The sequence below is a fragment of the Manacus vitellinus genome, unplaced genomic scaffold (genome assembly GCF_001715985.3).
Source record: "Manacus vitellinus isolate BGI_N305 unplaced genomic scaffold, ASM171598v3 scaffold_48_pilon, whole genome shotgun sequence".
NCBI classification, from domain to species: domain Eukaryota; kingdom Metazoa; phylum Chordata; class Aves; order Passeriformes; family Pipridae; genus Manacus; species Manacus vitellinus.
The window spans coordinates 5,959,851-5,971,087 of record NW_021940593.1 but is presented as its reverse complement, the minus strand read 5'-3'; the positions used below and the strand labels follow the sequence as shown (position 1 = coordinate 5,971,087).

The 11,237-nt window shown below is 47.1% G+C and overlaps 2 protein-coding genes across 2 annotated transcripts in view; both read right to left on the bottom strand.

Annotated features, from left to right (window-relative positions):
* Nucleotides 1-8,492, bottom strand: part of ADAMTS14 (ADAM metallopeptidase with thrombospondin type 1 motif 14) — a 38,091-nt gene extending 29,599 nt beyond the window's left edge. The window contains exon 1 of the mRNA XM_029962612.1: nt 8,453-8,492. Coding sequence (XP_029818472.1) covers nt 8,453-8,492 — 40 coding nt within the window. The remainder of the gene's footprint in view (nt 1-8,452) is intronic.
* A 477-nt stretch (nt 8,493-8,969) lies between these two features.
* PALD1 (phosphatase domain containing paladin 1) overlaps nt 8,970-11,237 on the bottom strand; it is a 16,218-nt gene continuing 13,950 nt past the window's right edge. The window contains exon 17 of the mRNA XM_029962611.1: nt 8,970-9,005. Coding sequence (XP_029818471.1) covers nt 8,970-9,005 — 36 coding nt within the window. The remainder of the gene's footprint in view (nt 9,006-11,237) is intronic.

Here is an 11,237-nt window from a genome sequence, read left to right as displayed (position 1 = left end):
TCCAACCTGGCCTTGGACAATTCCAGGGATGGGCCATTGATCAACACAGAGGAACACACCTTCTGTTGCTGTTTCCATTTGCTGTGTCCAGCTATTCTTTCCTTCTGGATAGGACTCCAAGGCCAAGCCCAGGGAAGGGACTGCTGCAACACCGGTTGTGCGTGGATTATACTCAGCTGGGGCCCCAGGGGCTGAGCAACCCAAAACCTGTGTCAGGAGGTAATCCCTGCCTTGAAGACCTTGCTGTCCAAGCTGCCACAGAAGCCAGAGCACAATGGGAAAGGCGAGCAAGGAAAACAACGTGCTAAGCTGATGGGCAATCAGCTCTATCCTTAGGATTATTGCATTGGATTTCCTTGGTAGGACTTCAACTGGAGATTTTCTCCCAACCCACCAGCACGGTGATGCCAGGAGTGGTAGGAGAGGACCATCATTTGGGAGAAGCCACCTTTGGAATGCCCTGCTTACCTTCACTGCAGATGTGAATGGATGGTGGGGTTGCTGGGTGCCAGAAGAAGGATCCAGATGTGGGAATGGGGAACCTCTTGGAGACGGTCCTGCTGAGGCCGTTTCTGGTGAAGTGCCAAGGGAAGCGGTGCTTCATCGCTCTCCAGTCGTGTCATCCACAAGGAATTCTGTCAGAGCATCACTGCAGATGAGGGTGGAGAGTCTTGCCTTCTAGCTGGGTGATTCAGTTGGGTTTTGGGAGGCTGAGGCCTCAGTGATGAAAATCCAACCCAAAACCCCCTGTAGGTAAAACCACAAGATGCATCCAGAGAGATGAATATGCTGACTTGAACTAGAGAATTTCAAGTTGGAAAAAACTGATTTTATTTCCCAGTTTAAGGCTTTGCATGCTTCTGTTGCTTCGTGCAATCTATAATTAAACATAAGAAGCGATCTCTTAAGAGATTCTTTGTAGGAAAGACAGAAAAAGAATTTGTGCTCCCAGCATTTCAGGTGATTTCAGCAGACACATACCTGTTAGGGCATTAAAGCTGGAACAAGCCCTTATTGGGACTAACTGGATTTTTGACAAAACACATAATAAAGGGCAGGCCTTACTTGTGAAGAACAGCTCTGCAAAGCATCATTTAATTTTTACTGGTTTTTTTTAGAGGCAGAAACTATTTCTTCCTCCACAAGATCCACGAACTCATCCAGTCCCTCTGGACCTTTAGTGTCTCCCTGGTGTTAGCAAACCATTGGCTTCAGCAGCATAAATCTGGCTGATGACAATGGCAATGAACTGACACACAAGTTGCCCCATTAGTTTTGGGTACCTATAACAAGCTGGGCACGGTGAAAAGACAACCCCCAAAGGGATTTCTTGGGCTCCCGGGTGCCGAGATGTTCCTTTGTCACCCTGGCAGTGACACGGCCCTACCTGTTGGTCTTACCTGCTGGAAATACTAAATGATTAACTGCTGCACGTTTCTTTTTCCTCTATCAATACACCATCATTTAAATAAGAAAACTTTGTTCATTCCAACCTTCTCCTTCCCAGTTCCCATCATAAAGAGAGGATGGTGAGAGCAAAGCAGCAAGGCAGCTTCTCCTTGTCCTTTCCCTCCTGTCCTTCCCCTTTGCTTTGGCCCCTCTCTTCTCCTCTTTGTCTCCTGGCTTTGCCTTTAACTCTGTACCACCCTTCTCCTTGACTTTAGGCTTAACCTTTTCCTTTCTGTTTTGGAGTCCAAATGGAGCCTTTTCCTGTTTTCCCCTCCTCCAGTGCTATTTTATCTGAAGCCCCCATTTCCTCCATGGATAACACACTTTGTAATTCTCTCTGATTCAACAGGCACTCCTCTCTGCAGCCTTGAGATTTGCCAGGGACATGTTTTTGGGGACTTTCCCATTTGTTAGGTGACCTCTAGGCCTGGGGAGGAGCAGTTTTTCTTTCCAGCTTCCAGAGAAGAAAGCTGACAACAGCTGCTGCTTTTAAAACCCCAAATCAGACTTCCTCTAGGACGCTCCAGCTTGTGCTCCCAAAGCCTGATTTTGATCTGGCAGTACCAATTTCTGCCCATCCTGCAGTGATGCAGTGCCCAAGCCCTGCCCATCCCACCAGGTACCACTCAGAGCTGGAACCTGGGCACTGTGCCCTAAATCTCCACACAGAATGATCCCCCACCACCAGCAGTAGATGCAGCTATTGGCCCCTAAATTCAATTAATCTTGAATTTGAGGGCTGGAAAAACCTTCACAAAAGGCTGGAAGAATTTATTAGAAGGAAAAAACAAAACAAAACAAAACAAACAAACAGAAAAAAACAACCAAACAAAAAACCCCACCACACTTAATGGGGCCTATTTTTGTGTCTTTATGGGCACTGGTTGTTTTGCTCAGCAATACAAACCTCCTGTAGGGGAGGGCATCAGTGCTAATAAAGTCATGGCAATCTCCACCAATTACCTAAACTGGCTTTTCTGTTCATATCATGAGCCAGGAGCTGGGGATCTACCCAAGCAAGAAGCCAGGGCTCTGTTTCCAGGCACAGGTCACCACATTTCTTCTTCCCAGACATTTAAACCTCCTGTTTGTTAATCCCAAAGGCTCTGGAACAGCTGTCCCTGCACTCAGGTTGCGCAATGACCAGCCTCCTCCTCCCCATGGGCTGATTGCAGGCAAGAAGTGGTCCAAAGAGAAAAAAAAGTTAAAAGAAAGAAGAAGGGGGGGAAAAAAACATTTTCCAGCTGATTGGGTTAGCCTGTGGTTTTAAAAGCCACTGGAAGAAGGAGGAGCACTGGGAGAGATGGACTGGCATCCCAGGCACAGGTGAGATGGGCGAGGGCGCCGATGCTTGTCCCCAGCCCTGGTGCAACACATCCATGCCCAGAGCAAGGCAAAGGTCTGTGGTGATGCTTGGTGAGGGTGACATCCCAAATCCCACTGTGCACAGACCCAGACCCTCTCAGGGAGTGCAATCCCACCCTGCTCCCCAAGCTGGAGGGATGGGAGCAGGAGCAGGGCAGGCTGTGGGTGAGTGAGCATGACCTCATCCCTCAGACACGCGGAGCTGCCAGGAGATTAGACCAGAAAATAGTCACTGCTGCAGAGCGGGGACAGGAGGGGAGAGGAAAACCCCTGAGCATCTTCCCCTCCCTCTCTAAAGCAAGCCTTAGCCAAAACCCACCCATTTTCTAGGATTTCAGCTCTTTCCAGGGGGATTTTTAGGAGCCCTGCTAGGAGACCACCAAGGAGGGTCCCAAACATGCCATGCTCATCCAGGAGAAGAGCAGGAAGAGCAGGAGAAGCACAAGCCTCGCTTTTGGAGGCAGAGAGCTGACAGACACATCATCTGCTCTCTGGCTGCCCCCAGGCAGGATCATTCCTGGCAGATCTCTCCCTAATCTCTGCTTTAAGACCTCCAAAGATGGAGGGAGCCTCCACAAGCCCCCAGGAGATTTTTTTTTTTTAATTCATGTCTTGCTTTTCTTGTCTTGGAAAGTTTTTCCTCCTGGTTAATCTGAATATTTCTTGCAGCTGCTTACACCAAGGAGGTTTTGTACTGTTTACTTGGATTTTCCTGGCTTTCCTACAACTCTTTCCCTGTGCACAGATAGCTGCTGTGTCCCTTGAGACTTCTCCAATCTCTGACCTCTCCCTATTCAGGCTGGTGCTTTCCCTAGCTGTGATGCAGAGCCCATGGTGCACCTGGAATAAAATCCAGTTAGCTGTCCTAATCCTTCAGAAAGGTCCAGGGATACAACATAAAAGCTTTTGGGCTTTTCATCCAGAAGTGCACAAGCAGAGCCACGTTCTTTTGCCTTGCACACCCCTCAGGTCCCTTGGACAAACTCAGAGCCACAATCTTCACCCAGGGAAAATATTAATCCTCATATATCCTGCCTCCTGCCAACATTCCAAAGATTCTGGATGCTATCACAAAGCCAAGTGACAATGGCAGCAACTGGCAAAGTTCTCCCACGAGGCCCCAAACATGCTGTGGCAGCAGCACCATGTTTTAAGGTGAGACTTCCCTGGAGCTGGAAAATTAATATTTTCATACGGATTTAGCACCTAGGGAGCAAGAAGCACATGATGCTGTGGATTTTTGGGAGGGCCCAAGCTCCCAATCCTCTTTTTTAAGTCCAAAAAGGGAGAGCTGAGTGTCCAAAGCAGCTGGTCCAGCCAGGATAGGAAACAACAATGAATTTTCCTTCCTACCCTCTCACCCACATCTCCAAAAGCTGTCTTCCTCTGCTTCCTCAGTGAGCCCAGCATGAAGCATGAGACCATTCCCCTACAGTCAAACCCCTGGAATCATCTGGACAGCAAATATGTCATCAAGTTATCACAGGAGGTTGTGGAAAATGCAAGAAAGACAGCAAGAACCCTCCGGAGAGCAACAATCTCCCATACAGGTGCTCATCCAGCACCATCACAGGGGTGGAGCTCAAATCTTACCAAAGTCCATCTCCTGATGGCACCTAGGCAGCGTTTTCTGGGATCAGAGCCCTGCACTCAGCCCAACCCAAGGAGAAGCATCTTTTCCCTCATCCCACCTCACCACATCACGCTGCGCCTCCGAGCATCTCTTCCCAAGCAGAGCACTGAGCTACAGCTGCATCTCCAAATTCCTGCAAGATGTTTGCCTTGGCAACCTTGCTGGGAGGTTTTTTAGGGGCTGGGAGTCCCCCCTCACTCCCCTGCCCACCCAGGGATGAACAGACAAGCTCAGGAAACCGAACCGTAAAACCGAAAAAAAGAAAAAAGGGATAAATGAGCCAGAAAGTGGAAGTCGACGCCGGTCCCGGCTGATGGGAGACACTGAACTGCGAGTTAAGGGATGGTGAAACAAGGTCAGTGAAATTTATACCGACAGCTCTGGACGCTTTCCAGCCCCTACTGTCAGCAGCAGAGGCTTGGAAAAGAGGAGGGAAAAAGTTGCTCTCCTTCTAGGAACCGCGCTGCAAGGCTTGCGAGACAGCTCTGCCGGCGTGGCCGGGTCCCGCCGGTGGGAAAGCAAAAAATAACCCCCAAAAGTCCTTGTTTTCCAGCTGTAACACAACACACAGCCCAGCTGCAACACAACACACAGCCCAGCTGCAGCAGCTGTTGAACTCAGGTCAGCAGCACCTCGGTTTAACTGAGCCCAGCCAGCCCAGACGTGGGGGTGAGGGGCTCCTCATGGAACTGCTCCTTCCCAAAAACACAGGGCCTGCACAGAGCCCTAAAGCCACCTCGTGGCTCTGGCATCCAAAAGAAACACATGCACCATATCCTTGGTAGATCCAAGGGGGTGTTAAAGCCTCTCTGTGCCACGGCTCAGACCACATCCCACCAGCATCTCTTCGGCTCCGGGGCTCGGCACAGCCTGGCCCTGCCCAAACACCCCCGTGCCACAAGGCTGCCTGGTGGGAGGTTATCCCTGCTACCCTGGCATCCCCAGCCCTTCCCTTCGTGCTTTTCCCACACATACACAACACAAACTAGGTTAACCTCACCCAGCACCCCCCCAGATGCTCCTTTCCCTCTCCACATGTTGACCACCTTGTTAATTTTTTATCACCTTCCTACTAAAATGAAGCTTACTGCCATGTAAACCCCAAATCTTTTTTTTTTTTGGTCTCTTAAATCAAACTGCTGAGCATTTCCCAGTCCCCCAGGGCCTTGCTCATCCCCTCAGCTGATGGTTATCCTTCCAGCATGTCCCCCCCATCAGCCAGCGAGTGCTTTCGAGTGAATCTCATTGAGCCCCATCTCTGCTTTCAGCTCAAGCTGGGCAAAATTAATTTTTCATTTGCCTGGGGCCAGAAGCACCCTGAGGTGGTGGAGGGGTAAAAAACAGCTGCTTTTTGCTTTTCCCTCCCTGCAATATCCATGGATGAAAAGTGAGAAATAAAGGAAGAAAGTCATTCCAGGCCTGGGGACCTTGGTTTGTACACACTTTGTCACAAGAAGAGAGCCTAGCCTGATGCTTTGCACAATGCCTCTAATTTTTGGAGCTTTGGAAAAACTCCCCTTGCCACCACCCTCTACACAGGTTGGCACTGCATGGCTCCTATGGATTTAGCCCAAAATCCCCCTTCTCTGCACCATCCCATGATTTGTTCCCGTCTCTGCTCCCCAAAACAATGGGAAGCTTGGCCACAGTCAGGGGTCCAATGGAGCTGGGAGGGGGAAAACAGGGGGAAAGGAAAGTTTATGATGCTCAGATCTCCGGTATTGTGCCTATATGGCTTTTATTTTTAGTTCTTCAAGCCCTGGCTCTGCAAAAGCATCTTAATTACTATTCTTCAGCTGTAAAATGAAACACAGATGGGCTCCCTTTGCAGAGGTCCAGCAGTTTCGTCAGGGGGTTCTGCCCGAGAGGGACATCACAGAAAGGAAAACATGGAAATTATTATTATTATTAATATTATTTTAAGAGCTGTTATGTCCAGAGCTATGCACAGTGGCCCAGTGCCAGCACATGCCTCTTCCCATGCACCCTCCCTGCTGCTGTAAACAGAAATTATATCCCCCCACCTACCCCCAAACACTCTTGATTTTCACCAAAATTAAAGGCAGCAGCTCCTGAGCTGGTCCTTGAAAAGCTGATGTCTGTGGGACTTGGGTACAGCTGGCACTTTATATTAAGCAGAGCTGCCCCAGCTTGGTGGAAAAATAGAAATAAAGGGGATTTTTAGAAAAAAAAACCCCACAGCCCTGAAGCCCCTGATAGCTGTGATGATTTAGCTGGGGCTGTGGCAGGTTTCCCCTTGCAGCCCCACGTGCCAATGGAATATTGGCTCCTCAGAGCATTTTCCTTTTTCAATGGATGAAAAAACATAAAGGCACGTGAAGTTAAGCTTCCAAGGATTTCTGCTCACCCATAAGAGGAGGAGGAATAAAACCCCTGGCTGAGGTAAGAGAAGCTCTGTTCCTTTTACCTCTGTTAAGCCCAAAGACAGGTTCCTTTGCCAGGGCCCCTGTCTGATGCAAAGATGCAGAAAGGAAAAATCTGGCCAAAACCAGCTGTATTTTTGCACATTTTGGAATAAAAGAACTTCATAACCTTAAAATGGAGGGGATCCCACAGGCTGATTTATTCGGGGGGGGGATCTCACAGAGGGATGATGTGGTTGGGATGAGGTTTCTTGCCACTTTTTCACTCCCCACACAATGAATTTACGTATTTATTTATTTTATATGTTACTACCCTGCTTTGCTTTCTCTGGAAGGAGGCAGCTGATCCAAGGATACACGTGGTGCAACCCTCCACTAAAATACTCCTCACACTAAACAAGCTACACCAAAGGCAAAAGCTGAGCAGTGAGAAAACACATCTGTACCCATGTGCTCACAGGGGAAAGGAATTCAGGGACACCCCCACTTCTGGGGCAGCTTTTGACCTTGAACTTCCCACAGATGGAGTCACAGGGGGGTTATTTAGCTCCAAAAAAGTTTTCCTCTGTTTTTTTAAGAAGTGTTTTATATTCAGATATATTTTAAAAGGGATTTAGAGGACAGGTTTTATCCCTGTATGGACAGCAAATACCATTCAGCCCTGCCAATGGTTACAGGTTAATCATGTCTCATTATATATATATATATGTATAATTTTGTTAATTGTAACCTCATTCATGACCTTTACTAGGAGATAAAACCCTGGAAGGGACATACCAGCATACCCCTAACGCTCAGGGATGGGAAGGCAAATTAGAAGCATTAATAACTACAAGCCTATCCATTTAAAATATAAACTCATTAGCCAGTAGCACAGCTACAAACAGCCCTGTTGCCACGTTCCCCCCACGCTGCAGCCAGAAAGAAAGGGAAGAAAAAAAAAAAAGCCATAAAATCACTCACTGCTTTTACGACGCCAGAGCTGGGCTCCCAAACTGGCCAAAAAATCCTCTTTGATGATGATCCAGGGTATGCTGGCTTGCAGGAGAAAGAGTCCCTCCTTTGCTCTGTGCTCCAGGCTTCCTGAGCAGCGTGGAGGGAAGTACAAGTGGAAACTGAGGGGCTACAGGTGCCCCAGGTTGGGGTTTTACTCCCAGGGAGGGGCTAAAAGCAGGTCCTACCTGAGGACAATTTGCCCTCATTCAGCACAGGTGGCCTTAAGTGTTTTATATTCAAATATATTTTAATAGGGATTTAAAAGACAGCCTGTATGGATAGCAAATAGCATTCAGCCCTGCCAGTGGTTACAGGTTACAGGTTAACATTTTATATATATGTGTGTATATACATATATATATAAATTTTTTTTTAATTATGAAGGGAGAGAGGAGTCAATGAGGATGCAGCACCCTGGGTTTTCTGGGAAAAAAATGTGATCCAGCCTGGTGCATGTGGGCAAGGCTCTTATGGCTATATATATATATATATATATATATATGTACACACACACACACACACACAATATATCTCCTTTTCTCTGTCACAGGTCAAAGACCCACTAGCACTATTTACAAAGGCAGCTCTGGACCCCTTTTGAAATCTCTCCTGCCCCACATCTCACCTCTTCCAAGCTCCACCAGGGCTGTTGCCACAAAGACCATCCTCAGTGCCACAAAGAACATTTTCCACAGGCAGAATAAGGGATGAGTTGGGGTTTTTTATGGGATATTAAGAGTTTTCCCGACCCACCCCAGCCTGTGTGTACAAACAGTGATGCAGTGGCACAACACCAGGTGATTTCAGGGGGTGTCTGGCTGCAACACAGAGCCCAGCTCTGCATCCTCAGGCAGCCTGGACATCCCACCCCTAAAGCACTGGCTCATATGGCTGCAGCTCTTTCCCATTTTCTCTGCAGGTTTGGGAAAGAGGGATTGCAGGTAAAGCAAAGCCCAAAAAAAGTGTGATGGCACCCAGAGCTGTAGAGGTGCCCTTTGTACCCGTGGACACAAGATGCAGACCCAGGATGAAGACTGACACAGCAGAAACCCGGCCACGGATCCACACTTCCTGCTCTGCAATCGATCCCTCAGGACTGCTGGCTGGGATTTAAATATTTAATTCTCTGCCCCAAAATAACCTCAGATCCCCTTGGCCGTATTCCCACTCTCCAGGCCCTGAACAAGATGGAAAGAGTGGAGAAATAGTATACAGCAGTTAAGCAAGGGTCAGAAACCTGCAGAAAAACAGGTTTTTGTGAAAATCAATAAAATCAATCTACGAGCTCTTGCTTTTTTAGTGTAAAACCACTATTTGAGTTCCTTCTTTTGTAAATATTTTAGTCCACAGACCACCCTTGCTGGGGCCTCCCTGGGATGAAATGCTGCTCCTGGCAGGGAATATACCCCAATGAGGCTGGAGGTCAGCTCGTTAACCCCACCCTACTAATAGCTGCCTCTTTAATATATATTTATATTCTATACAGTATGGAATACATATTTTATATCCTAGAATCACAGAATGGTTTGTGTTGGAAAGGATCTTAAACCTCATCTAGTTCCAATCCCCTGCCACGGGCAGGGTCACCTTCCACTAGCCCAGGTTGCTTCTGGTTGTTATGATAAAGAATTTATATTATACACTATATAGAATAACTCTAGAAGGTGTATTTTATTGTATCATTATGTTATATATAATATATAAAATCTATATTAGGCACACAGTCTATATTATAAAATGTGTGCTATATACATTATACATAGCATTTAAAATGTGTAATACACACTCTATAATTATTCTATATCTATATATATGATATGTAACCCTTTGTTTGCTTTGTCTCTGGCTGAATGCTTTCTGAATTCCCAATCTTTTCTCTCAGAGCAGAAAAGCCGGGTAGAGCCAAGGCATTCAGAGTCAGGTTTAACTTACTACCCAGGAAAGGGATCTGGGTTTCTGCCTTCCCAGCCTGGGGAAAAGAACATATTCCCATCTCCCAGGCATTTTTTTTTTCCCAGGCAATTGCTTTATCCCTGCCTTGGAAATCGCTTGTTAGGATGGTGGGAAAGTGGAAAGAAGCCTTTGAGCCCCTCAAACCAGGTGGTGCAAAGCTCCAGCCTTCATTACCAAGATTAAAGAGGCTGAGATTTCCTAAGCAATTAAAAACTCTGCCTAATTAAGACAGGGCTAATAGGCAGGACTTCCAAGGGTTGGTGCTGGGACAGGAGAAGGGGATGGATTTGCAGCCTGGCTGAAAGCAAAGGAGCCTGCAGGTAATTGCTTTAGTAAGGCAGAATAAATGGTGATGTGAGGATAGAAAGGATGTGCTCTGTCAAAAAGAAAAATAAGAGCAAAAAAATAGCATCGACAGCCTCTTGAAATCACTGGATCAACTGTCTGACTGCATCAGCAGCAAATTATCCAAACACTGAAACACTCAGCGAGGGACAAAACATTCAGGCAGGTATTTCTGCCTGAGAAAAAAAAATAAACAAAAAAGTAAACACAAAATGTGCATGGTTGAGACAGAAAGAATGAGGGAGCCCTTGGGAACTGGGGCTGAAGAAAAAGCAGCGCTCGCTATTTAAAAATGTTGTTTTTCTTTCCACCCTCCACCTTTGAGCTTCTGCCGCCTCCCGCCCCTGGCAGCGGATGAAAGGGGAGCTGGGACAGACGGAGCGTGTGCTCCTGCTTTTGTGCTTCCCATTCTGTTCTATCACCCTCCATCCGGGCAGGAGCCCAGACTTCCCCCCTCACCTCCCACAGGCTCCTTTCCCTCCACTGTGAGGGCAGGAGGGGCGCTGGAACCCCTCATTTGCATCTGATTAACTTCATTTTTCACTCTTCCCTTTCCCTCAAAAAAGAAAAATGTCCTGATATCAATTGTGCTTTTAAGCCTTTGCTGAGCAGCTCAACCTGCTCAGCATCACCTTGGCACTGAAATTGGACTAAGAGGGGTAAGCAGGGACCCTAAAACCTGGTGGCACAGCTGCCTTTCCTCCAGCTGCATCCATGACTGGAAAGAGCTGGAAAGAACCAACAAAGATGCCCAAACCTTAAAAATACCCAGGTCTGCAGTGACTGGGATCCCTGCGAGTCTTAATCCAGGCTACAAGTGTTTATGGCTCCATATATACAAATACATACACACATGGAGCCATAAATTTATAAATATATATCTGTGTATATATACATGTATATTTACATATATAAATACACATTTGTGTGTATAAATACATGTATTTGTGTATACGCTGCAGTGGTTCAGGGAGAAAGCCAAGAAGGCCTCGATTTTTTTAATTTACAGCATTTTTATTGCATCCAAAAGAACCCCAGAAATTCTCCCACTCTAAGGCAGCTTTGGGGCTTGCCCCTCCCTCCCCACACCCCCAGGTTTTGGGAACACAGTC